At 35.3% G+C, this 27,897-nt stretch overlaps 4 protein-coding genes across 16 annotated transcripts; 2 read left to right on the top strand and 2 right to left on the bottom strand.

Moving 5' to 3' along the window:
• Positions 1-1,285: 1,285 nt before the first annotated feature.
• LOC103315144 (uncharacterized) lies at positions 1,286-3,342 on the bottom strand. 3 transcript variants are annotated; one of them, XM_064357095.1, is made up of 2 exons: positions 2,973-3,342; positions 1,286-2,377 (listed from the first exon to the last, which is right to left on the bottom strand). In XM_064357095.1, exons 1-2 carry the CDS (start codon positions 3,195-3,197, stop codon positions 1,442-1,444), a joined length of 1,161 nt encoding a protein of 386 aa, XP_064213165.1. In that variant the 5' UTR covers positions 3,198-3,342; the 3' UTR covers positions 1,286-1,441. The 3 variants fall into 3 exon arrangements, with proteins under 3 accessions (XP_064213165.1, XP_064213167.1, XP_064213166.1); XM_064357097.1 differs by lacking the exon at positions 2,973-3,342 and adding an exon at positions 2,849-2,965; XM_064357096.1 differs by lacking the exon at positions 2,973-3,342 and adding an exon at positions 2,596-2,780.
• LOC103314963 (aquaporin-4) lies at positions 2,723-10,786 on the top strand. 3 transcript variants are annotated; one of them, XM_008202413.3, is made up of 7 exons: positions 2,723-2,818; positions 9,657-9,856; positions 9,915-10,058; positions 10,111-10,191; positions 10,242-10,379; positions 10,433-10,513; positions 10,562-10,786. In XM_008202413.3, exons 1-7 carry the CDS (start codon positions 2,782-2,784, stop codon positions 10,637-10,639), a joined length of 759 nt encoding a protein of 252 aa, XP_008200635.1. In that variant the 5' UTR covers positions 2,723-2,781; the 3' UTR covers positions 10,640-10,786. The 3 variants fall into 3 exon arrangements, with proteins under 3 accessions (XP_008200635.1, XP_015840441.1, XP_064213169.1); XM_015984955.2 differs by having other exon boundaries at positions 2,732-2,818; positions 9,643-9,856; XM_064357099.1 differs by lacking the exon at positions 2,723-2,818 and adding an exon at positions 8,797-8,908.
• On the top strand, positions 3,427-4,242 carry LOC135265214 (uncharacterized protein). The gene is made up of 2 exons (XM_064357100.1): positions 3,427-3,567; positions 3,618-4,242. The coding sequence occupies exons 1-2, from the start codon at positions 3,448-3,450 to the stop codon at positions 4,236-4,238; spliced, it is 741 nt and encodes a 246-aa protein (XP_064213170.1). The 5' UTR covers positions 3,427-3,447; the 3' UTR covers positions 4,239-4,242.
• Positions 4,229-27,812, bottom strand: LOC656060 (uncharacterized protein). 9 transcript variants are annotated; one of them, XM_008202677.3, is made up of 10 exons: positions 20,125-22,461; positions 20,025-20,066; positions 19,841-19,970; positions 17,405-17,695; positions 17,242-17,320; positions 10,649-10,709; positions 7,328-7,822; positions 6,270-7,276; positions 5,997-6,165; positions 4,229-5,943 (listed from the first exon to the last, which is right to left on the bottom strand). In XM_008202677.3, exons 3-10 carry the CDS (start codon positions 19,953-19,955, stop codon positions 5,413-5,415), a joined length of 2,748 nt encoding a protein of 915 aa, XP_008200899.1. In that variant the 5' UTR covers positions 19,956-19,970; positions 20,025-20,066; positions 20,125-22,461; the 3' UTR covers positions 4,229-5,412. The 9 variants fall into 9 exon arrangements, with proteins under 9 accessions (XP_008200899.1, XP_008200850.1, XP_064213156.1 ...); XM_008202628.3 differs by having other exon boundaries at positions 19,841-20,066; positions 20,125-20,345; positions 21,453-22,461; XM_064357086.1 differs by lacking the exons at positions 19,841-19,970; positions 20,025-20,066; positions 20,125-22,461 and adding exons at positions 23,590-23,705; positions 27,712-27,812.
• Positions 27,813-27,897: the final 85 nt, after the last annotated feature.

The following is a 27,897-nucleotide window of genomic DNA, read 5'->3' as shown; positions in this document are numbered from 1 at the left end:
ACAGCTGATTTATTGACATTTGTCAAAAGAGCTCTAAGTTTTTTTTTAATGAATCGGGGGCAGAACATTAAAACTCTGTCGAAAACCTAAATTCTCTATATTGTGAGCCCAAATTTAGGTGAAAACACTTGATTTTTACACAATTTCTTCGTTAAAAAAAGTATGAAAAAAATCTCGGTTCAATCAGTTTTGTGGAAATACGTTAATTTTGAACGACTTCTTGCTCAAAAAAGGCGGATACTTAAAGATTATTTCGCTAAAAAAAATTGCTCAAGAAATAAGTTTCAGCGAATGACCTTAACAATGCACCTCCCCCAAAAAAAGTTCAGTGGCGAAGTCGTAACAAAAACCAATGAGTCAAACCTCTATGTTTTCACTTTGCAGCAACGAATTATCTTCCAGATTATATTTTTTGTTAGTGATGTTTTACGATATTCTTACACAATTATTCATTTTGTAGTTTGTTACCCGGTGTTGTCACGAACGGACGCCTTTTAAAAATGAGAATTTTGTGGTTTAAAAGTTTCAAATTCGTTGGCTAGTGCGTGTTGACCGCAGTTAGTGTGTGTTTCATGAATGGATTTTCAGGGAAAAAAGGAAGAAACAATCCGGATTAAAGGGTAAGTCTGCAGTATTTTCTTTTTAGAGTAATTATACTAAATATGTAATATTTTCAACTGTTTTAATGGCACGTTGTTCTAATTTTATTGTTTTTTTTTATTTCAGTAGGTCTGTTTAAGGTGGTGCGATGGGACAAAAGATGCATAAGGTCAGTGCATTTTTTTCTCATGTCCAACAAAATGTTGAATATCTGATATTATCATGTTGTTGACATTGTATTGATTTATATGGAAAACTTACAGGATTTGTCGAGAACGGTACAAGAAAACATTTTATTAGTAATCCACAAACACAGGTATCATTTTTGATAACTATTCTTGATTTTTCGATATAACGCAAAGTCAACGTTTAATTAATTAAAAAAAAAATCGTTCTATTTATTACTCCTAATTTTAATACAAAATTTTCAACTACAAGTAATTGTATTCGGTGTAGGTGCCTTATTTTGCACGCTTTGTTGCTTGAACCTCTGAAATAAGAAAAACTCCTCGGTGACGATAAAATCATTATTTGCACTTTACTCTGAAGAGAGCAAAATAATGTTGGGTGGTAGCAGCTGCCACAGAAAGCAGGTCTCAGCTATCCTAGTTCTAGTTACGTTTTTATTTTATATTTTTGAAGAAATTTGGCGTTTGGAGGGCTGTGGTCATTAATGATTAAGTGCTTATTTTGTCAAATTTATTACAATGAAATGGCGATACAAAAGAAAAAACATTCAATATCACACTATTTCTCGAGAGAAAAAAACTAAAAAAAACGCAGAAATACGATAAGTACTTCGAGTTGATTCCTAAAAAATGGAACATAGAATAAGGACTTTCTACTGTGGGTTTGGCTGGGCAGGGTAATTGTACCCATACTGCCCTTGCGGAGGTGGTGGACCTTGTGCTGTTGGAGGCCTTGGATACTGGTACCCTTGTGGTTGTCCCCCATATTGAGGCTGTGGTGGATAGCCAGGTTGTGGGGCATACCCATAATTATTGGGCGGTCCTGCAGGGGGATACCCTTGTGGGGTATTGGGTGTGTATCCTGCGTTAGGATTCGAGGGCTGAGAATTGGGTGGATATGGAGGTTGATACGGTTGTGGTGTGGTGGGTGGAGCCGAAGTAACCGCAGGACTTTGATTATTATTGGGTGGAGCCGAAAAGGGCGGAGACTGGGTATTACTAGGCCCGTAATTTTGTGGAGACGTACTTGGTTGGTTGGGATAAGAGGCGGGGGACGTTTGTGGTTGGCTAGAGGGTGGAGGCGGGGCGTAGCCCGGCTGGGGCGGGTATCCCTGTGGGTAAGTCTGTGGAGCCGTGGAATTGGGGTAGGGGCCACCATTAGGGTACGTCCCGGGTGGGGCTTGGGGCGGGGCACCTGGCGGAGGGTAGGGCCCTGCACCCGGTTGGGGTGGGGCTCCACCAGGTGGGGGCGTGCCGTAACCCGGCTGTTGGTAGTTGTTGTGTGCTGTCGTTGACGGTGGTTGTCCGTAATTGGCTTGAGCATTCGATGGGGGATAGACCGGGGGTTGGTTTGTGGGGTATTGGTTTTGTTGGGGATAGGCGTTACCTTGAGGTGGGTATTGGCCAGGGTATTGGTTTTGTTGGTAACCTCGCTGGGGGTAAGGGTGGGTTGGAACGCCAGGGCGTTGCGGTCCTGGAGGCTGGCGGTAGGCGGGTTGTTGTTGGTGGTTGAAATTGTTCATGTGCTGTTGATCCATTGTGGGTGGCGGCTGGCCGTGCGGTGGTGGGGGTGCCTGTGTTTGCAACATCTGAATAGAAAATATAGTTGTAGAAATGGGGAGGGGATCTGAAATTTTGTTATTTATCAACTGACTTAGATTCATGACAGGACCGGACTAGTTTGGGGAAAGGCTATTGTAAAATGGGATTGGTTTTACTTTTTATTAGAGCTATTTTAATAAAATCGCAATTTTGGAAATGTACTTTCTTAGATGTGTTCCCGAAAGGTATTCGGAAAGAATTTTACCTGTAGTCCGGCCCTGTCAGTAGTTAGCACCTGATTTGTAAATGTTAATACAAAATAAATACAAGAATTAAAAACAGGCATTTTATTGTTATTTCAAAGATAAAATCATAATCCTTTTATTTTTTGTCGCGATTTAAATAGAAGCACGTCAAACAAAGCGTAGATCTACGCTGAAATCAAGTCCCCATGCACTCTTTTGAATCAACAACAAATATGTCTCAAGGTTAGTAAATTTTAAAATAATATCACATACCAATTTTCATACGTAATTCGCAATCAATTTCTCACAAAGTTGCATAAACTACAGTAATTAATACCCGTTTGGCGTAGTTTTACCTTAACCTTTGTTACACAAGCCACTCTTTGTTTATACTTACAGGCAAAAAAGACTGAACATTTTGAGCAGAGTCTGCCATCGTGGCTAGATAAGTTAAATTCCTGTGCAATGCTTGTTGATACTGGACAACTTCTGGAGCTTTTCCTTTGCTTTGATACTCTTGAATTGTTTGAATCAAATGTCCATTTTCGTCGAGCATTTTTTGTACTTGTGCTGGGTTTGGTGGCGGTCGATTACCGCCACGTTGACCGAATCCCACAGACATTTTCACTTAATTAACGTGGTTGCACTTAAAAACAATTATTTTAACGAAAAACGAAGCTCACATTTGTCGTAATTTCGTTCGAGTTCACTTGACTGGTGTTTTTTCTAGTGACAGTTGTGAGTTGGCGGCAACGCATGAAAAAAACAACAAAAACCCTAAACTTGCAGGAACACCAACCGGTATTAAACGTCACGTTGTGAGGTTAGATTCATGATTAAAATAACAATTTGTGCGTGTTTATTAAGTTACAATGAAGATAAAAAGGTACAAAAAAGTGCACAAACACTTAAACTTCTACATAAATAATTTCGGGTTTCGGCAGCCTTATCAAATCCTACTAGACGGAACGTTTTGTTTTGCAGCTTTGAACGTAAGTAAATGACCCGTTTAAAAAGCTGTTTATTTAAGTCTTAAGTGTAGAATAAAGTGAATATCGCTGACAATGTTCCGAGATACTTACAAGGGGAGCTTAAATTGTTGACTACACAATGTGCAATCATCGAAATGGAAAATTTGGGTACTAAGTTGGGGGGCGCTTTAATCATCTTGAAGAAATTTCCCATTCACAAATGCGGACATGAAGGACAACCAGTTGTTGCCTCAGAGTGCTTGTTATCAATGTTGGGTGATACAAATCTTAATCATTACGTTATCGCAACTCAAGATAGAGATTTACAAAATAATGTGAGACATAAAGTGGGTGTACCGCTTCTTTATCTTCATGGGAAGACTCCAGTATTGGAACAACCTTCAGAGGTAACAGTTGAGGCCACTAGAAGTAGGGCTGAAGGCTTAAGTGTAAGTGAGAGACAGAAAATTGAAAAGTTGAAATTGGAGAGTGGTTTAGTTGAAGCCAAAGGTAAGAAAGTGAAGAGGAAGAAGAAAGGGCCAAACCCTTTGTCGTGCAAGAAGAAGAAGAAAAATAAGTCAGGAGAGGTGGATAAAGTGGTGAAAAATACAGAAGAGAAGAAGAAAAGGAAGAAAATTAGGATAGCACAACATGTTAAAGAGATTTTGTTCAATAAAGACAATCAAGTTTAGTACATTTTATTATTTTCATATACAGTATAGGAATCATTTTTACATTTTTTTACCTAGACAGAGTTCTACTATAAATATTTTTCTTTTTTGTCTACACAGACTAACAGATAGACCCGTTAATAAATTATTAAATCTAGTACATTTCATATTACACATCCTTATTGGTAAGTACCTATACTTATGTTTTCGTAGAGTATAATTTCTCGTTTTAACAAATATACATCACATCAAAAGAAAAAACAAACGGAAATAATGAATTCAGTTAAATTACAATTACTGGAATCAAAAGCAAACAATTAAAACATTGAGCCAATAAACCAAATTCATTATTTCGAAATATTGCACTTATAAAAAAACTAATTAAAAAACGTAAAATGGCAGTCTTTATATTGTATTGTCAATAATCCAAGATAAATAAGGATTTATAATTAGTTTTTTTTTGATTCTATGACCACATGTCTTACAATGAGCACCTTTTATAAAACTCTAAAATCTAATAATTACAGATTAAAGCTTATTTTTTTACATGACCTAAATTTCGTATAACCAAACGTTTTGGTGTTGTGGAGGTTATTTTTGGTTGTTCACGAAACATTAAAAAAAAGTCTAACAATTTTGATATGTAAAAAAAGAAAGTTGAACCGAAAGTCACAGCATAATTCTCGCAGCTTTAAGTACTGATGATTAGCAAAAACACACTTGAGCATCGTTTGTTATTTTTATTACGTTATTTTTTATTTCTCTTCTTTTTAATGGACGTATTTTCAAATTTGGTTAATTGGAATCGAATATTATGTACTCTAATCAGTCTTTGCCAGAGGCGGGTTAAATTATTTATGTTTTTAAGGCTAATTTAAAGTTTTAAAGCTAATCTAAGATTCTCATGATTTTTTACTTATTTATATTTTATGTATGTTTCACTTTTTTATGTAAAAACGACTAAAACAAATTCAAATTTGGTCTTCCCTTTTCGTTGCCTTAAGGTGTAATTTAGAAAGAACCTAGTTTAGAATTTTTTTGACGAGCTGTTTTTGTAATATAATGCAATCAAGTTTCAATGTTAATCCGCCTCTAGTTTTGTGAAATGAAACTGTTTAATTCGGATCAATTATGCTGCAACCTGTTAGGCCCGTTTGCTATATGAATATGTACAATTTGATCACAATAAACATCACTACACTTCAGCATCGTCTCTTAGACTGCAGTACTTGTCGGCAATGGCTGAGAGCACTTGTTCGAACTTCGAATGTCTTTCATCAGCCGGAACAAAAGTCCCTCTACTCCCCCACAAGAATTTCATCTGAAACTCTGTTCTAAACATATCCAGTGTCAATTCCTCCATCCTCGCTTCCCCTAGCACGATTTCGGCATTTCTTTGGTAAGAAGCACTTGAGTCCATATATTTCCTGGCAGTTTCCAGATGATTAAGTAAAGTGGTAAGACCAAAGTCTTGGGTGTTCGATTCCCACAAGCCCAGACAACTCGTAGTTAACTGATTGTGTTCCGTGGGTGTGATAAAATCATCTAAAGTGCGCTCGTGGAGCAATATTAATGGCAATAAGTGAGGAATTGTCGTATTTGGTGCCTGAGGATTTGAGCAACTGTTCATATTTTTTAAAGTTGGTCGTAGTTTCGCTTCGAAATTGAACGCCGAATCGGTGTATTTCTGTCTCAGCATGTGCCACGTCGTGTCGAGTTTTTCCACCTGTAATCATCACTTTGAAGTTTTATTTACTGCGGGAAATGTATGGAGCATACCTGTGGCAAACATAAACCTAACATGATCCCGCAAAAACCGAAGAGATTTCCGAGGGCTGTCTTCGTGTCTATCGCTACTTCGATCCACTTATTTAGCATTTCGGTCCGTTCGAACTCTTCGGTACATGTTAAAATTGTTACCGCTACGAGCAGTTTCAGACATTCCGTTCTGAAATTAAAGTAGGGATTGGGTGAAGGCGGAATACCACTCTCGGTGATCAATACAACAAAAATAGTTATTTTTAGTTTTTTTTAAATGTGCCAATAGCATACCTTTCAATTAAATCCACCCTGAACTGATGTCCATGCGGAAGCGCACACAACTCAATCCCACTCGCTAGTCTCGCTTGAACCGCATCTTTCGGTTTATGAAAAATCACGTCCAAGTCAGTCCTCGTCAAATGATTCGCTAAAATCCGTGGTCCGGACTCTTGTAGCATCATTTTAACCCCTCTCAAAGCCTGCGTGTCCAATGGCTTATTCTCATTCACCGGCAATAGGAGCGTGTGAAAATTCTCAAGGTCAAACCTACTCCCAAGATTAATTTCCGGCTGTATCATCTTCAAGAGCTTCTCTTCTGCTTCGGCATAGTCAATCTCGAAATTCTTTAAAGTCGTTGATGATTCGGACGTTACTATGTTATATCGTGGGTTTTTAATAACCACTCCGGAGTTTCTTTGATTGCTTTCAATCGCATCACCCGCCGCGGAACTGAGTGCCGAATCCCCGGAACCGTTTCCGGAGTCCGATCCGGACGCGTGGTACGATGTGACCCTTTGTAAATTTCCATGGGGCAAGAATTCGGAGATTTTACCGTCACTACTGTCTGATTCTTTCGATTCGAGACGTATGATACTAGGAACTCGGGAGGGTTTTGGAGGTGGGGAATCCGAAATTCCGGAGTCACTCTCATTGAAAAATTTCTTTTCGGCACAAGGAGACAACGTGGGGTCGCTAGTAATCCGGCAATTTCGCCCCAAAGTGTTGGAACTTGCCGAAAGGGACAGTTTGGTGTTGGGGCTGCGGGGGAGGGAATGAGTTGAGAATTTTAACCCAGAATTGATCAGATCAGCCCCCGCTGAGCGTGTCATAAGGGGTGATTGTATAACACCATCAGCGCTGTTGCACTTTTCTTGCGATATTCTATTGACTTCGGAGGGGGTTAACGATTGTGATCTTTGTTTCTTGTTGGGGAGTCTCGGGGGGGCCTCTCGGGTGCTCCGCGTGGGGGACGATGAGGGCCGTGTGGGGTGTAGGGGGCTGTGGCGGTACCCCATACCCTAATGGAAAAATCAAAATTAGATAAAGCCACAGTTGCGCGTGTTTTTTACCATTCCCCCGATTGGGGTCGTTGCCGGGGAGCTCAGCCTGCTCTGGGGCAGAGGTGTGGGGTATTTGGCAGCGTAGAACGACAAGGGGTACATCCGATTTTTCGGAAACTGTATTCTGGCCCCAGACGCTGCCGTGATGGGCTTTCCCGAGCCCACATAAAAGGTGATAAGGTCGGGGACGGTGTCGAAAGCATCCTCTTCAAACTGGAATTGGACGTGTTCGTACACCGTGTCCGGCTGGAGGATGATTTTGTTGATTACAAAGTGCAAGGGTTGGGTTTTCGTTCGGCAAGTTAGGACGTAATTGCCGGGTTGGGAAGTGCAGTCCCGGACTAAAAAGCCGCCTTCCTCTCGGACAATGTCCTCGGCACGGGATCGAGGAATGGCTCCGTGATACCAAGCGTGTGAACGCAAGTCGCGACTGTCCAGAGAAAGCTCCCATTCGAGAGCTTTTTTCAGCTCGAGAGAGTTCATCGAGGGGTCCGCCGTAGGCTCCTGAAAAGAATATTTTAGTTGAAATTCAATAAATCCGGAAGCGAAGGGATATTCAATAGAGTTCGCTCGGGCGTTAAAAGTGGATTAGAAGTTTAACGCGGGGAAGGAGATTGACGACGAATTTTCATAAGAACAAATACGGCGAGAAAACGCAAACAATGGCTGAGTTGTGTTTATAGCTGTTACTGCACTGTTTTAATTATTTCGACAGCAAATCGAGACGTTACAAAATTTTTGTTGGGAAATTTACAAAAAGTATAGATAATTTTTTTCCAAATGCGGTTTAACTTAAAATTAGAACGTCGACCTTACTGGTGGAAGCTTTACCATTATAAACCACTCAAGTGTGTCTAGAAATTTTCAAACGAACAGAAAAGGTACTTAAAACCCTACATTGAACGAACGATAGTATTAAGGGCACTTTCGCATTGTTTTAGCTCTTTTAAATTCTGACTTAGCGGTTGGCTTTTCATTAAATAGTCATTTTGTTTACTCCCGAAGACACAAGAGGGGTTAAATCGCTACTCATAAAATGAATGAATTTAGTCGCTTTAATAATTCAAAAGAGCAGCTGTAATATTACAGACTTATTTTAAAAGTAAATTTTGCCACGTTCTTGTTTCCAGCACACACGATGCTACTAATACTATCGTTCGACATAAATCTCCATTATTTTTATTATTTGTTTTCTAACACAATAGGGAACAACGAACAAACTATGCAATGATTTGTTATTATAATCCGGTCTGTTGGAATTTTCTCCCAAAATGCATACAATGTTTGCGTTTTTCTCAAACAATATGCCTAATAAATCATTTGTATTTTGACGCGGTTCAGTTTCAGGATTACCTTCACATCTTTGATTGATTAAAATTAGAACGGAACAAAATGTTTCACGTTAAAGCGTTTAAAGGAATTAACCTTTGTTTTTAATCCTGATAGTGATATCAATACAAGTAATGCAATTAGTGTAAACGGCTTAATGTAATTTATTGCTATTAGTTGTGGAACTTGTTTACGACTAAAAAGAATTAATTATGAGAGATGTGGGAAATGATCATCGATTCAGTGTTGATATTCCTAAAGGTGGGTGCATAATTTTTTCTGCTGAATATAATTTTTTAAGACTTAAGTGTCAAAAGAATAAAATTATGAAGTTAATTTTAAGCTTTTTATTGCGCTGTTTCAATGATTATATTATGCGCCTGTTAAGTAAAGAGTCTGTACAGAAATAGTTGGTTATGACGTCTTATTATAGAAAAGATAAAAATTTTACTTTAAAGTTTGCATTCGCGCATACTAATGTAGCATCTGCAGCAATAACATACTAAAAGTATTGTTAATGATTTCCTTTTTGTATTTGTACTGCAGGCCAACAAAGCTAATGTTTGTGTACATGTTAATGCAAAATCGCATAAATATTTATCAAATTATCACATTGCTTGTATTTTTGTATCATTTTTTAACGCTTGAGGCAAGTCGCAAAACAATCTAAAAGGTTGCTTTCTTGGCTAAACGAGGAAATAACTTGTCTCACATGAGCAGCTTTTAGTAACGGTCGTTTCATAGCTAAAAAGTACAATAAGACTGCCTGAAATGACATTTCTTTGCTGTAGGAACAATTGAGTGCTTCTAATCTGCAGCTTTTCCCACAAAACAATCCCTATTTATTACGGCTATAGATATTTAACTTTGTGCACTCACGAGGTAAATTATAAATCGCGTCGTTACCTCAAATGAAAACAATAATTTTCCTCCAGTTAGTTTAGCAATAGTAGAACTATTCAACAACAGATAACGCCCGTAATTACAATCACAAGAACTGCCATTTCAGATTGCGATGTGACATACAACAAAAAGGGACAAACTCCGGCTTTGCTCAACGGAATGGTAATAGTATGTGCCGAATTCATTGGCACAGCTGTCTTAGTTTTCCTCTCGTGTATGGGCTGCACAAAGGGGATGTTTGGGGAAAACATTACAGTTTTGCAAACGAGCCTTGCCAGTGGTCTGTCTGTTACGACAGCCATTCAGGTAAGGTATTGGACGCAAAATGTCTATCACACTTTCAAAAGTAAAAAATTAAATTTAGATGTTCAGCCACATTTCTGGGGCGCATGTAAACCCCGCTGTCACACTTTGTGCTTTCATTATGGGCGAAATTTCCTTAACTTCGGTCCCGATTTATGTAGGTTCCCAAATTGCGGGTTCTTTGACCGGCTATGCACTTCTTAAGGTAATAAATCACTTTTTTATTAATTGTGGTGCTCTCAAGGTATTGATTCAAGGCGGTAACGCCAGATAAGCACTTGAATGTTTCTTACGGTCATTGCGTCACGTTGCCGCACGATGAAATATCGCTTTTGCAAGTATGTATTTCGATGATGATTCAAATAAAATAATGTGACGAAAATTCAAGGCATGTCTTGTGGAATTTATAGCAACGTTTATTATGGCAGTGGCAATCTGCGCCGCGTGGGATCCGAGGAATTATGCTAAAGGAGATTCGGTTTCTTTGAGGATCGGAATCATCGTCTTTCTCTTAAATATCACAGCTGTATTACTGAAATAATCTCGTTTCGAGTTGGATTTCAAATTGTTATATTTCAGGGGCCTTATACTGGGGCTAGTATGAACCCAGCTCGGAGCTTTGGGCCAACTGTTTGGAATTCCAAGTGGCACAGTCATTGGGTATTTCATGTCAGTTGGAAATAAAATTCAAACTTAATTTTTTTCAAGGTTTATTGGATTGGGCCGGTATTAGGAGCAAGTCTCTCGGGTCAATTTTACAAAATGATATTTTTACGGAGACAATAAAATACTTACCATAATGAGATTGTTTAAGCTTTTACTTTGGACTGGCTCATATACGGAGCTTAAATTCGATCTGGAACAAAAATAATTGCATTAGAAATGTAATAATTATTGGATGATACTATAAGCTTAATGGGTGATTAAAACTAATGTGGTGTTTGAAATCCTCCTTCCTCGATAATGAATCACTTCAGACATCAGACACAAAGGTTCATTACGGTTGTTTCTTGACGTCTGAGTAGATAATTGCACTACTAGAAGAGGAAACTATTGTGGACCATTATTTGGATTGGACTCGTTTGTTCTTTTGTCTGAAGTATTTGTTCAAAGTTTGTACCGCCACCGCTACATCAAAGATATTAAAAACGGGAGTTATCGATTAATGCAAAGCTGAAAGGAAACTGTAATTACCTTGTAGAATCTGAAAGCTTTCATTTACTTTCGGCGGTCAGGAAGACCCTCCTAATTAATCAAAATTGAAGCAGAGTTTGACTTCACAAGGTTTTTTCATAAGCGAATTCGCTCTTTTTAAAAATGCAAATTCATTCATTCACCACCAAGTTTTTCGAGTTCAGGTTGTTTTGTCAAGAATTGACAAGTGTCAGGATTGAAAGAAATTATTTTCACTAAAGATATCTATAAATTAAAGAGTAATATAATAAGTTATCTAAACCTAGGAAACAAAAGAAGACTGATATAATTCTCATTTATTTGTGTATGAAAACAAAAGTTGTGAACTGCCGTCGTCGACTTTCGAGGGGCGAACATTTCAAAGAAAAGAAAGCAAATTAAACTAATAAAAGTTTAAGAGTTTGGAGTTCATTATTTCAAATTACTGAATTGTCTGACTGTTCTTATTACGCTCTCTGTCAATTGGATTGTTTTATAGATAATTCAATTTATATTTATTCACCAAACAAAAAGTTTGGTGATGATTTTCATTACTAAGAAAATAGTGGATTGCATTTCTGTTATCAAAGTTTATAACAATGCAAGCTCTGCTGTTTGTTAACTCTAAGATAAATGTTTTTATAGATAATTAATTATGAACTGTTTGTTGTACGACAATAGAAGTAATCAGCAGTATTGCCTACTATTTACACAAATAAAAATTTAATTGTCCTACATAACACGTGGAAAAAGCGGACTCTTGCTTGAAATTTGCTTAGTGTTGTTATTGGTTATCACAAGGAGAGAATAAATTTAACATTTTTTTATACTCGTGGGAAATGGAAATGGAAATGTTGTAATAAACTAATTTCTTTCCTGGAAAAACGATAGAAAAATAAATGTTAATGACTAAATTTCGTGAGTCATTTCGTAATAAATAACATAAAAGCTCCAAAACTGCAGTTACATTTATTTTCCTGATAGATAATGCAAAAATTGAATTAGGTGTACAAACGGAATTCTTTCACGAAGTTGAAAACTTTGTGATTTATTTCCGCAAGTCGAGTAAAAATAAATTAGGCTTTTCTCTGTCTCTTCTGAAAAAAAAAAAAAAAATCCGTGGCGTGTTAAAAGCCGCTGAATTTATTCAATTCGGAACTTTGCCTTACTTTTGCAAAATCAGCCCTTGTTTGAACAACAATCTCAAGTCAGGTAACAAAGACCAATATGGAAATTAAATGGAGGGTGTTCGAAACTTAATGAAACCTCGAGAGTACTTCAACATTAACGTTATTTAATACCCCATAAAAGTTATAAAGCATCATATGAGGGAGTCTTGTGACTCACTGCTGGCGTCATTGAGGGTGCACCGATATTTGACTCAAACAGTTTTCCTGTTACGTGTTATAAATGTGAATTATGGAAACGTCCCACAGAATCAAATGGTCAGCTTAGAACGTGTGAAGTGGGTTAGGGCGGTTTTGGGATGCCATAAACACCTAACTGATTTTTTCGACAACAAACTTTCTTACGAGACTCGAGCCAATTTATTGATTGAAGTTCTCACTGTCTGAACTTTAGATTATACTTTCGCATCTAATGGACCTTTGGCTTGTTTTTCGTATATTGACTCAAAACTTGAGATTTAATTGAAACGTGTCACACTAACTGTTGCGTTTATTTCTCTCTATATATAAACAAAACTGCAATCAACTTTAAGTAAATAAAGAACATGAAAACGGGAATTCCTCGCATTCATTTCTTTACGACCTACACTGAATTCAATAGCAATTCCTCTATTTTGTGTGAAGGTTGCACATTATCTATCTAGCCACACTTATCTCTTTCTCACAGCGGAAATTCATCTTTGACTCAATAACATACATAATGCATATGCTATAACACTGATGACATCTTGAATTCTTCCTCCTCACTGTCTCAAGTGCATAAAAAATGCATTCTTTCAACTATTAATTATACGACAGCTGTGGTTTGGCGGTGCATTAAGATAATAATTGTTGTGATTTATCTCCATTAATGATACATGTCAGACTGATAAAAAAGCATTGATTCGTATTATTTGCATAATAATGTAATGATTTGTTGTGACGGGGTAATTATTTCGGAATTATTCACGTGAGCATTCCGTAAATCAACTGTGAGGAACATTAATGGGGATTATGTTGTTCAGTTTGCTAGGAAATACTATAATAATTGAGAACAATAATCATAACACAAATAGAAAATCGGCTGAGTAACAGCGAGGGGAAAGCGCATGCCATTTTTTTAATAATAGGGCCATTTCTTACAAGTATTGCGAAAAAACAAAATGCTTGATACGATTTATTACTTGAGAAATATGAATATATCATAGCTGACAAACATCAATTTCTTTGCTTTAGTCTTGTACTTTTTTTCGTCATACTTCCTTTGAGTTATTTGCTTATTAGTACGTTACTCATCTTCTAATGAAATAAATTATTCATGATCGCTTTAAACAGCTAAAATCCTGTAAATAAATGTATTCTGTTTGGCTTACAGTTTCCTGAAACATTTTATTGCCTACTGAAACATAATTAACCTAATTTGGATTATTTGTTTTTAAAATAAACCGTTCTCATACTTAACTTTTTCGAGCATCATCACTAATTAGGTGAAACATTTTTAATTAAGAAGCTCCGGACGTCCTATTTATTCAGGATTCCATTTCTGCACGATAAAAGGCAAACTCATTTTGCCGTCATTTAAAGTTTCCGTTTTTAAATTTTATTTTGTCAATGTTTGATATTTATCGTGCAACAAAATTTCACTGTTATTGAGAAAGAAACAATGTTTCCTTTTGATCTTTTCCAGATATTTGCCTTTTATTGCAAAGATCACAATCGTAATTTATTTGAGTTTGGTCCAAGTTTTTTGAACTACGTAAATTTTAATCTGAGGCATATTTTTGCGATCGAGACGACAGATCTATTGTCGATACATTTGGTTATCGATTTATTATTAGGGAGTCGTTTCATTCATTTACAATAAAAACGCTGACGGAATATTATTTCAGCTATTTATAAAACATTGGTAGGGAAATAAATTTAAAAATAAAAGCTGTGGAACGAGACTGATTTTTCCAGTTGGATTCTGGGCAGATTTAATGTTAAGATCCGTTTCATTACTGCTCAGGTACTTACATTTGAAATTCTGGAATGCCGCCAGAATTCCAGCCTTCGATTTCAATTACGGCAAAAGTTTATTGTGATTCTGGAAGCCGTTGATAAGTGATATCACAATGCAAATGTGGCTCAAGGGTACATTGACTCACCCTTAAAAAATCGCTGACCCCCGATTCAGTCCATTTGACTTCAAAGCATTTCACTTATGATCCATTGCGTCACTTTACATCGCAGCTGGACAATTAAACGCCAGAGCCATTAATTAAAAAGCGCGTTACCGACATTTCTCCCGATATCAAAAACAACACTTTTTTTTCTTGGCCCGTCACATGCCACAACTAAATGAATGCATTAATTAATTCCGAACATCAACATCATCATCGGTCCGAGTACGCGAAGGCGGCAGCTATCTCTTTGATTTCGTTACCACTATACACTGTGTGTGTGTGTGTTTGACACACCCCCACCGCTCGGAGCCCCAATTTATTGATTTGGCCGAGGGCGCAGCCGCCACCGAAACATATAAATAAAGGTCCACCCTTTTTTTCTGTTTTTTTTTTCCGAAGCGAGTTTTTGAATTTTTTCGCGCTGCCTTCGGGGGATGTTTTCAACTCTGCGAGATTCTTCGGATTGTTGAGCGGGACCCAAAAAGGTCATTATTCATTGCCCGAACCACCGGTATCAAACCGCAGGACTGGATCGGACAATTTGGTAAATTGGAATTCTTCGGCAATGTGCAATGACGAGGATGTGGAGAATCGAATTTTGACGAGTTCACTGCACGATAAAGATATCACCGGAAAGTACATGTCAAAAGCGAGTTACGATTTGTAATTATTTAAAGAAACATTTTTTAGAATTGTTGGTGCGATTTTTCACTATTTACGCTGTAGGTCGGTGAAAAACATTTCAATTTAATTGGTTATATAATTATTTTTGTCTAATATAGTGACTGAAATGACAAAAATGCAGCTCATCCACAATTTTCAATTAGAAAATGAGATTATTGTGCCATTTACATGTTTTTCGGCTAAAAGTTCACTCATTTCGCAAAACTTCGTGAAAAATGAGACGAGGTTAATGTTAATGTTAATAAATAAATAAATCGGAACGGGTAATCACTAAATTAGGTAGAAGAAAAGAAAAACTTTTGCCGTATATTCAAAGAAGACAGAAATTTCAGAATCAGGTAAAACTTTTTTTTTATATATCAACAATATATAAAAAAATATTTCTAAATTATGCGCAAGCCTTGTTTGATTTTTGTGAGATTTGTTCATTGACATTTAATGAACATTCTCACAAACAAAATCCCAAGTCACCCTTCCAGAAGCCACAGACAAACAGTAGTTAATAAATAAACAAACATTATTAATTCTGGTGCTGTATCACTGTTTCTTAGCTGCGCTAAATCCACTCCCCAACACTCCACATAAATCCTTTTGCCTTCAACGTGTTCCTTTCTTCCTCAAACAAATCTGCACACTTTTACCAAACTCCAAATTCGATTTTCGCAACTCGCTCATAAACTCAATCAATAAATACCAAATTAAAAGCGTTGCCAGAAATTTTCTTTAAACATACATTCGGCTAATTTATCATTTGGTCGGGGCCTCAAACTCTCAACTACCCCTCTACGACCATCAAGGGTCGATACGTATTGTTATAATTGTTATAAAGGAACACATGGGCCCCCTGAATTCACTTCCTCGTCTATCACAATGGAAACAGACGTGAGGGTCATACTATCTGATGAGAGCCCTTCTGCTCTCACTAGCGTAATGTGAATGACGTTTCACTGATAAAGCACGTGTTTTTGTGAGGGATATCAATCAAATCGGCTGTTCTGGTGCAAGTTTATGTTATTAATTTGAAAATTGAAGCCGAGATTGATTTTTGAACAAGTGCTGATTGATGAGTTTGTGTTATAGTCTAAATATTCGACATTAGAAATTTCGGCTTTGTTTTAATCGGAATTCCGCACCTGAACGTAATTAATATTTAAAATTTGCGAGCTCAAACGCCTGTTTGTTATGCAACTAGTAATACGGGCGAAGTTTTCTCATTTTGTTTGTACTTGGGTGCACCTAATTACAATATGATTGCGCACACAAATCACGTCCTGTCCAAGATATTATTAATTAAGTCCGACGGTGACGACAAAACTTTTGCTCGGTTTGGTAAAACTTGAACTAATTGAGTAAATCTCTGACTAAAGATCGGAGTGCATTGGGTTGTAAAGTCGATAAATAAATGATGAGATGCAAATAGGAATTTATTAATACGTTGTATAACGAGAAGCTTTATCAATTATTAAGATCAGGGCCCCCATCTAACTAGTACATGAGCTATAAAACATGTAAAAGTTGCGGTTTACTACCTTTTTTGGAATTAAACGAAACTGCGAATCAAGTCTTTTTTACGATTATGTCGAGTAATTAAATTAAAAATATTGGCGTAGCTTATCCAGTTTAGTCATGAAATTGGGCAGCTTTTTTATGAAAGCTCACACAAGTGATGATAATTTCAGTGTTCGTAGCTAAACTAAACAATTATTAGCAGATTTGGTCAACGCTGATTATGGGTTTAGAGCAAAATTTGCTAGCTGAAAACAACACCCGGCTTTCGCAGCTTATGCAGATAGTATCATATAAGCTGTAGGACAGGACCGTCCTAAAAAACTAAAAATTTGGCGCCCAAAACTCAATAAATTAAAAAAAATACTTTTATTACATTTCGAGATTTCAAGTTTTCGTACAAAAAAATTTAGTTTTGTGGTAATTAATTTTCATTCATTTTAATCCGGACTTTGCCCGCCTCAACTATGTTTTAGTTTTATGGCAGGAAATTAATGCAAAAGGAGTAAAATCAATGTGAGCACTTATCTACGCTTCATTTGACCCAAGCGTCGATATCAGATGGAACTGGAGCGTCATCATTTGATCAGGCGTAACTTCATAATGGCCAAAGTTGAGTTTTGCAATTTTTTTTAGATTCACTCGAATGTGCCTAATGAGTAATGATAATAATGCAAATTAATAAACAACTCACAATTTGTCGGTTTCTTCAATCGTGATGGTTTTATCCACAGCCACGCTGTGTCGGATCGAAGGTTGTCTCCGAAAATTTCCTGTTGACATATAAAAACGTTTCAGAATTATGTTAATTGCGAGAAAACGGCATTGAAGTCAAGGCAGTTTTGCATTTTTCTCACCATGATATTTCGCTCTTAAAATCGTCAAACTGCTGATAATCATCGCTCTGTGCGACGATATTTTCACTCCTAAATCCTTCAGATCGGCTTCGGAAAATTCTAAGAGATCCTCAACCCCGTTGAATTTCTGAAACAAGCTCTCGTATTGTCCAAGTTCCATTCTTTTTAACCATTGGGTAATATCGATGTGTTTCGCATTTTTGCTGTCACTGAAGGACACATTGTTGGCTTTATTGATACGCGATTTCGATCGCAGCGGAAGGGAACCAAACCTCTGGGTCCAAGATAATTCTGCAAAATAAAGGTAGATTGTTTAAGTGAAAGCGTCAAAGTATTAACATTTACATTAACATTAACAAATGTATAGAAACAGCATTTTCTCAATAAACCATAGTTTTAATTGAAATGAATAAAATGCCAGAAAGTGTAATAAAATCTCTAGTTTATAGGGGGTACCTACTCGAGAATAAATTAAAAATCATGTTTCTCAACAGTTGATTTGTGGTAACAGCTGTTATAAAAATTTATCAGTTTTGTGTTATCAAAACTTATCAAAGGTGATCTTTATTCTTTGTGTTTGTACAGAAGGTATCAATTAATTATATTGTATGCTAATCCCGCGTTGCATAAGCAAATGAGTGTATAGAATTAATAAAAGGCGAAAAAATCAAGTCTATTGTATAATAATAAAAAAACTATTTTTCTCACCCATTTCCCTTGTCACTGAATATTGGTAAATAGTTCACTTTTACTTGACATTTAGTGTGGGCATTGAACACATATTTTATTGATTTATAGATAAACTTATTGTATATGTGATAAAGCTATGATGAAAATAAGTTTGTATTATATAGAACGTGCGAGCACTAATTAAGTACTAGGCTATTGAGGTTTGTGCAAGTGGTTTTTAAAAAGCGATTGGAATTTTGATAATCTGTGAATCATATTATTAAAATCACAAAGTTAACTATTTAAAAGATTTGTGATAATGAAATTATTTGCTCAGGCAAATGGGCCAAGGAAATCAAACAAATTTCGGAGATTCCCACAACGCTTCAGATTCTAAATAATCTCCTTGACTGATAAGCTTATGAAGAGTAATAAAAATGACACGATGCGATGTGATCTCAGGATCTCATGTTGAGACAAGAAAAAATCAAAAATGATAAATCACTTGTTCGTGTAATTACTTATTGCATGACAAACATAACTATATGGATAGATATTAGCATTAATCACAAAAGGGCCGCCATTTCTCAGTCTTCAAATGAAAGGTTAAAAGTTGAAATTAGTCAAATTGCTTGCAATTATCTTGTTAAAAACACACAAGAAAAAATGGTAATGGAGTTTTAATTGTGTTTAAACTAAACAAATTATGATGCCTATTTACGGATCTAAAGTTCAATTTAATTTTTTTTTATCAGTGTGTGGACTATTTTAGTATCAACGTGTGACGTAAATATTAACTCATATGGTCACGTCTCGGATCTAGCATTTCACACATGTGTTGCTATGAATATTAATCACCGCATTATTTGTTTCCAACAAGAGTTGCAAAAATTGTTCAATATCAGTTATTTTACGTCTAGGTAAAGAGTATTTTAATTAAGTTTTATTTTTCATAGCAGGTGGCAAGAATTTAGCTAAATTTGACTTAAATATGTAGTAAATAAATAATTTACCTAAATTGTCAAATATTTATCGCTAAGTTGGAATTTATGTACCAACTAATATGAGTTATTCAGAGTTGTCTAATAAATTTTTTATTAGTATCAACAAAAAGTTAAATAATTTGAAATCTGCTAAACATAGGTTTAAAAAATAAAAGATCGATGCCGAATTAAATTTTCTTGAAAAAAAAAGTTAAAAAAACAAGTTATTATTCTATACGTTCTCTTAAAATTTCAGGTTTGTAATGTTTTTTTTGCTAATTTGGAAATACACAAGGAAAGACTTAAGGTTTCTCTTACAAATTCTTAAATACGATTCAAAATGAAATAATAACTGACTTATGATAAAATAGTGTAATTTAGGAATAACCCACTGTGAAGTAATCGTTTTGTAGACAATTTTTTGAAAAATTTATTTCCAAAAGTAAACACTCGTTGATTGTGTTTCATAAAGAGACCACATATTTTAAAAATGTATATTTATATTATTGTTTAATATCACGTATTTTGTGTAATTTTTGATTGCACAACATAGCCGATTATTTGATTGCTTGAAAATTAGTTATGTGAGGATAAAACTAAAATTGAAAATGAGAAGTAAGATATTTTATTAAATAACAAAAGTTTCCCACACTTTTTAGATTTTCAACGTATACCCAATCTATGCAAATTCTTTTCAGGCATGCAAATATTTATTTTGAAATTCCTCGCACTTCACTTTCCTTCCAGATAGTCTACGCAAATATGAACAATAAAAAATACATACTGGTTTCCTTCCTTTTCTTCAGTTTACTGGCTGATTTCCCCATTCTCCCAGTTGAATAAACACACAATACACGTTTTACATCAACATGTTTCACTTTTCCTGGTTGCACCCTCATATATCGATACTTTATCTTCAAAAACGCCCGATTAGATAATAATCCAAAACACGCATAATTGCAAATTACATTCGTGACATGTTTAAGCCGCGACAAGTCGACCACCTACAACTATGTGATGTTTATTATAAACAAATCGCCGCCAACACTCGAGATTTTGCTCACATACTTTGTAATGCGACCAAGTTTCTGTTGCATGTTGGAATACCGCGATGGGACTGTTTTAGGCGGAGGAAGTATTATGTTTCAAGACGAAATGCTCATTTTGTAAAACAGACCGGAAGATCTGCTGCCCCTCCTTGACACTGGACACATGGGGTTGTGCACAATCACAAGAACAGTAGAAGGGACACAGGAGGCATTTATCTTGGCAATTTTAAAAATGTTTCCCTCAAACAACAAACACAAATTTATTAATTACTGTCCGTTACAATTCTGCATAGAATTGGAGAGTTTTTCTTCTTGAAACAGCGACCTACGAAGGCGCCAGTATTCAATACTTGAAAAGTGCCATTGTTATGGTAAATGCCGGCTTTTAAAGTTCATAAAAACCATCACTTTCAGGTATTATTGGAGTCAAGGTGAGGGCACAAGGAAATGGACGATTTCTTTTTTTCTTCAAAGATAAGCCAAATTTATTCAAGTATCAATGTATTCAAATAGTGTTGTCATGCCCTTGCTCCTGCCCACTGCTGTGATACCATGGATTGTGTGGGTGGAGATGTTACATGCTAATTTTTTTCATTTAAAATAATGGGCGTAAATTCACATCATTACATCATAAATAGTGACAGGAATTTATTTTAAAGCGATGCTCTCAGATTTCAATTATTGTAATCGATTCGTAAAGAACAAACAATTGGCAGCTTGTTGAAATAATAGATGTGATCGCATAAATTGTTTGCGATTGGACTACCAAATTAAAAATTAATAAAAATAACCATATATTGTAGCTACCATAAAGTTCATGAACCTGGAAGCGGATTTACTTTTATTCCAAGTTGTGACACAAAAATTCTAACGGATGTAAATTGGTGAATCAATATCTGTAACTGCTGTTGAAATAATTTGACATTGATGTGTTTACACGTTGAAGGAATTGTAAATGTGCCGCTTCGGACGCTTTTATGTAAAATAAGCATTACTTATTAGAATAAATGAATTAGAATTGTGGACTAAAAAAATGTCGAAAATGATGACTAAAGCCTGGACTAATTGCATATTTACAAAAAGATTAAGATCACACATTAATAAACCTGATAAGTCATCTCATATCAAGAATAATTGAATCATACCCATAAATCTGCCTTCTACTGACGTAACAATATACAAACACTTTATTTTAAATTTAAAATTTTCAGAAATGATACCACAAATTGTGTAAACCAATTGTTAATTGATTCTGAACACCGTGTCTAGTTCAAAAAATTAAAATTTTAATAATTTCCTGCTTTATACACCGGCAATTATCATAAGATATCGTGTTCTATAAAATACCTGAGACGGTTAGTTTTTGGGTTATTTTTGGACCAGAACCGGTTTCGGGTCCCAATTTGTTGATTTTACCACAAAATACGTAAACAAAATTTCGTTAGTCGAGGTGGTCGCTTTGTCAAATTTGTATTCACTTTGAAAAATTTGGCGGTGGTCACTTTGTCACTTAACTGTACACGCACCCACTGATCTATTGGCGAACATTGTTAAAACTACTGAAGTTTACACTTGCAACACGATGGCAATAAACAAGCTATGACTACGTCAACAAGGACGCATATTAATGAAAAGTCCCCGTCAGATTTTCAACATTTACCGACTTTGTTCGTAGCCGTTTGTGTGTGGCATACAAAACGTGTACCGTCTTATATCACTGGATACTTATCGCTGCTGCATCGTATAGCACACAAACGATGTAGGTAAATAAGTTGGGGTAACTATCTCGAGATAATAGTGATAAAATCGCCGAACGGTTTAGAATTATTGCAAAATAAAACGAAAAGACACAGAATGTAACAATTAGTTTCATGAATCCACCTGCTTGCCATCCTGTAAAAAGCAATGTTGTAAGATTATTAGTTGCAAGATTGCGTTGGTGAGACCAGGTGAAGCTTGTGGGCAGCAATAATAGCACAACAGGTAATTGTAGAAGTGCGATTAATGAGTTTTGAGAATAAATTTCTATGTTTGGTGTGCTTGATATTTATTTTTACAAGCACGACTCTGTGATTTATAAGATTTCCTACATTCTCTTTCAATTCGAATAATTGATACTGAATTTAGTTCATCTTGGGGGAAATTTAAAGGGATAGCCAACTCGTTGCGTAAAGCCATTCGATTAAGAACAGTCTATAAATTTTCGTAGGCGTTGTGTTATGTCAGCGCTGGATTGTATTTAAGAGCTATGATTGTTCTAATTAACTTTATCCACTGCAAAACGAAACACTTGGAATTTCACTCTCCCTCTAAAACGCAACAATTTGGAGCAGCATATTTATTGTTATTATTAGTTATTAGTTAATAAGAAGAGGTCAAGGTAATCGTTTATTTATAAATATGACGATTAACAATTTAATTTAATTTTTTCTAGAAACAATAAAGGTATAAATTCACATTATTTACATATTTCAGCATTTATTGTATAAACTTGGCGTTCGAAATAAATGTTGTAATTAACATAAACGTGACTAATAAGGGTGGGTGTAATTAACCTTTTTCTGTTCTTGCGATTGCTAATTAACTTAATTTTTACACAGAATATATTAATTAAAGCTTGCTAATGATATAAACTTGATTAATTACTTGTTCGTGCATGATATAAGAAATTTTTTTTATGTAATGTACAAATAATTGAACACACTGGGCGTCAGTGAGTTGCAATTATGTTTACAAATTTAGCTCAACGAAATATTAAAGAAAAATTCTCTTATTATATTATTTATTGATATAGTCTTTGTGTCTTCCCATTTACTTCCAATTTTTATAAAACTGCGACTGTTCTGCCAGATTACGAAAGATTTAAAGGGTATTACGATTCTGAGAAACCATTTACTAGACAGATTGGCACATAGCACGACATTCATCCATTACAAAGAGTTCGATAAAATTATACATTAGCTAAAATAACATTTTAGAATGTTATTTATAAAAAGTTGATAATTTCACACTGGTATTTCACAATAATTCAAATTCAAGGCGAAAGAGAAGTAGACAAATACTAGTAATGAATAAACTCGTATCACAGGTTTTGCGTAAATTTAGCTTTGACTTTGAATTAATTGCAGTATTTATATACCACATTCATAAAATTAAATTAATGTTATGTCTAAATTTACATGGAGATTCCACAACAAGCATCCAATTTTTCTTGCTTTGGGGTGCTGCACTATTTCAAATCAAGCGGCAATAAATCAATTTTGAAAGCTTCAAACGTGTTATTATTGTGGACTTTGCATAAGTCATCGACAAGTATTAAACTCGAGTGCATATTTTATCCCATGAATATGCAAATGATTTTGCGAGAAAGGCAAAACTTTGCCAACGACTAAAATTTTCAAACAATGCATTTCGATCATGCCTATATCAGGCTAGATGCATGCAAACATCTCGTTATTGTTTGGAACGGTAGCTTGAATCTGACCTGATATGGCGATGTCTGGAAGATGGTCGTGATCTGCTGAGGAACTGGAAAAAGCCCACGTGTTTCGAGCTCCCACGTGGCTCCAGATGTCACGCACGCCACTGTCTTCACCACTCCTGCAAACAAATCACGATTAAGTGTTTTGATATAGATGTCGTTTACCTGGCACAGAATTATTTATTGAGCGGGTGGGCGGCCACAATTTTTTGGTGTAAACTGGCCCATTATGCTAATTTGCACGCAATTACCAATTATGCAAGTGTGTCAGGACGGGCACTTTTATTAGATGCCGCAGGATGCGTTCGCAACTTTTCGAATGAAGCAGCGCAATTTGTTGGAGGGGAATTTTATTAGAATTAATTAAAATATTCCTACTTGAGAATTTATCGATGTCGTTACTGCAGCTGCAAGGATATGCAAGGATGGAACAAGTAGCTAGCAAAAATGCTAAAGATACGCGATAAAAGATTCAGCCTTTGATAAGTCGTAAAATATTGTTACTATATTTTCCACTGAATAACAGGAAAGAGTGTAATTTTTTTGCAATCATGTAATTAAGGGCCCAACATTTTTTAAACTGCTTTCTGATCAAATCTAGGGTTTACCTTTACAGAAGAAAATTACTATTTTAGCCTACTTTTAGAAAGTGTGTGGCTGAGTCATGTTTACATTCAAGTGATTGTTTTGTGCCTTATCGTTAATAAAAACTGCACACACTTAAGCAAAAAATTACATAATGTAAATTTGCTTTAACAGAATTAAAATTAAGATAATTACGCGTAAACTAAAAAGACATCATAGGAGAAAAGGTTTTTATGAAAGCAAAATTTAAATTTTTTTACAGTTTTTGGACTTTACAGCAATGTATTGAATTTATTGTATTATAATTACAACATATTACGACAGTTTTTGTTTTTTTTTGTTATGCATGAAAAAATTTAAAAAGTAGGTCTATCCCGAAAACTTTAAAAAATTCATAAAGCCAAGCGAAACAAAATTAAAACTCTGAAAAAGTACAAAATCTAGTTTAGTCAAAAGAACGGTTTTAATATTTGTACTGGGTATAAAGAAAAGAACTTTTATTTTATTTTAATAATTTTGATTTTATTATTTATTACAAAAAAACTTTGCTTTGAAAAAATTATAACCATTACACATTACAAGCACAGCGGACAACAGACATTATTCCTCATCACAGATCTAATTAAATTACATTTCAAATATTTTTAAATAAAACAAGCTATGTATCTTATTGATAATGAATTAATGATAGATACACTACCGCAATTTCTGATACTTGATAACTGTAACTTTATCCGCTTATTGGCTTATTTTATTATCTACTGAAAAATGCTATATTTTGTCTATCTTTAAGTAAGAACTTTAGTTGAAAATATCACCCTTACGCTTTTTTCTTAGATAATATATTACATTAGTTCTAATGTTTATTTACCAGTATGTTATCGAATGTTTTATCAGTGATTTTTCCCGATTAGTCATACCTGGCACCTAGATGAGAATAGTTTTAAATTTGTCTGATTAACTATTTTATTTACAAACACGGCAACCAAAAAAGCAAGTGGCTTAATTGCGTTATTTATGTTATGTGTGCCAATAGTCGGCGTTAAATTTAATTAGTTTACTTACATTTCAAGTTAAACACAAACTGGATCAAATACGCGCATCTCGAGATCAGTATGCATCACGATATGACATTAGAATTGGATGTTATGGTGTTTATCGGCTTGTTTTGTGCATTTTAAATGCACTTTCGTGGTGTGCACGCGAATAACAGCTAAGAGGTTCGCCGCAAGCTATCCAGCTAAACACTGACCATACCAAGAAGTAAGAAGAGATGCACCAGTGGAGATAATCTTATACAAGGTCGTTTGTACCGTGATGAAGAAAATGAAACTTGTAAAGTAATTGTACCGGTCAGCTTCTTTCGATCCTACTAAAATCGTTCTCAATGGTATGCGAATGGCCACAAAGGATTTACGCCCATAAAATGATATTTTTATCTGAGGGAAAAGAATTTCATTTTTGGAGAGTATCTGCGTAATTGGTTTGATGATACGCTTGCTTATGTATGAATAATTTATCGTGGGCTTGTATCCCAAGTCTTATTAATGTTGATTCTGACATGCTTCTAATCCTATGATTACGAAGTTGCAATAATTAATTGCAAGGTTTCGGGATTTCTACAAGCGATTAAGCTTTTCTTATAATTGCAATTAAAGATAAACGAGCTTATAAGAAATAAACAAGTGTTTACGAGCCGTAAAATTTATTGTAAGGTAATGGACCTGCCGTCAGTTTAATGCCAGCGTAAAAGTCTCAAACGATTAATGATTCGAAAAAAAAAAATAGAATCTTGGGTGAAAAACAATGAACTTGTAATACTATACACTAAAAAAGTGATGACTGAAAAGCGTTTGGCCTTTCATTGAAATACAAGAATCAAGGTTAAAGGATTTAACTGTATCAGCACTAGACCATTTGAAATATTTTATAAATGTTATGAATTTTTGCCTGAGAAACTTGCATGTGATTGCAAAATTTGTCAACAATAATAAATCAATTCTTGTAATAGTATATTATTAAATTAATGACTGGAAGTTCAGAAATAGAAATAAATTGGCAAAAATTACATTTTTGGCTCTTCCACTCTTCGACAATTTTGCGCTCTCTTGTTACCGGAAACTAAAGCTCGAATCCAAAGCTCAGAACGTTGTTAAACTGAAACCATTGGTAACTCAGGCAAACTGAAGTCCACTATAAATATGCTGAAGTCTGTAGAGATATCAATAGTAGTATTTTTGTAGTAGTTTGACCAAGCGTTTATAGAGGGAGCACCCAGACCGAAATCTGTTTTATCAACGTGGAAGGAACTTTTCGTAGATGGCGCACTTTTACACAAATATTACTTGTATACCCTCTCTCTTATTCTATGTGTATACCGTATTTGTTAGTGAAAATATGAAACAAATAAAACTGTCTAGAAAAATATTTTGTTTCTTGTTAATAATAACCATTTATTTTGTTAGTAGATAAAGAAAAATAAGATCTAGAAAAGATCCTAGTAAAAAAATTATCAACGGTTCTGGTTTGTCATTAAAAGATGAAGGCGAAATTTTAATTACTTTAAATTGCAAAACCATACAAAACTTGTAAGATATTTTTACTTTGTTGAGTTAAAATTTACGAAGTACCTAATTACAAATAAAAATTAAAAATTTAGGACGATAAGAATATGATTATGTCAAAAAATATTTAAATCTCATCGGTTTATTTTGCTAATCTGTGATTTTATTCGATAACTATTTTTTGAAAAATGTTAGCTCGATAGATTTGTTTCATATTTCAAGCTCCTAACATACTGGTATTTGTCTTCTAGTTTTGATTTTTACACACATTTAACCATTCGTATTTAAATACACCAGCATAATTTCATCGAGAGTTTCTCCACCCAACATGTACTCGCTTCGGCGGTACATATACTAAAATTGGAACAGATCGAAATGACTTTACAATAATAATTAGTGAGCAGCTAAAGCTGATTTAGTTGAGGATGGCAGCCGTTCGGATGGTTTATCGGGTTCAATTTATGCAATAGCTGGATGCAATTTGCAGAGAATGTACATGCTAGAATTCCCATTTATCAGGAGCTGTTTATGAAGCTAGTTATCCCTGGGAGGTATGCGAACTCCCACCGGAGCAGATATAGGGCTTTAACCATGGGCGGAGGATTTACACAATTTACTTTCAACACGATTTTAAAGCACTTTTTCTAAACGTAGACGTAAATATTTACTCACATGTGCCGTAAATCCAGTCACGAAAAAATTTGTTAATAATAATTAAATTTGCCCGGCGCATCCACCAAGATTGTTGCAATTTATTCGTCAAAAATTCAATAGTGTTGGTTCAATTTCTCAACCAATTGGTATTTTTAACTTGTTGTAAGTTTCTATAGAATGTTTTTTGCACCGCACTGGTTTGGTTGAGTCAAGGGAGGCGGTGTTAAAGCGTTAGCAACCGGGAGAGTGATTAACTACAGTTCTGCAGAGCCAGTGTGAAATCAGTCCGCCAAATTAAATCCCGCCTCAGATTATTACATACCTCAGTGACTGTTCATAAATATCCACTGCCCTTGTCTCCGATACGCTCTGTTCCTCTTTCAAAAAATAATTCTTTACTCGTTTCATCTCGAACGGAAATACTGTGGGCCATTAATAGATTGTTCAATTCATTAGCGCGTGCAGGTAACTCAACAAGGTGGCCTAACCTAATAAACCCGATACGGTG

Source organism: Tribolium castaneum, chromosome 5 (assembly GCF_031307605.1).
Source record: "Tribolium castaneum strain GA2 chromosome 5, icTriCast1.1, whole genome shotgun sequence".
Classification (NCBI taxonomy): Eukaryota; Metazoa; Arthropoda; class Insecta; order Coleoptera; family Tenebrionidae; genus Tribolium; species Tribolium castaneum.
Note: the sequence above shows the minus strand (reverse complement) of the source record. Positions and strands in the feature narration are given on the sequence as shown.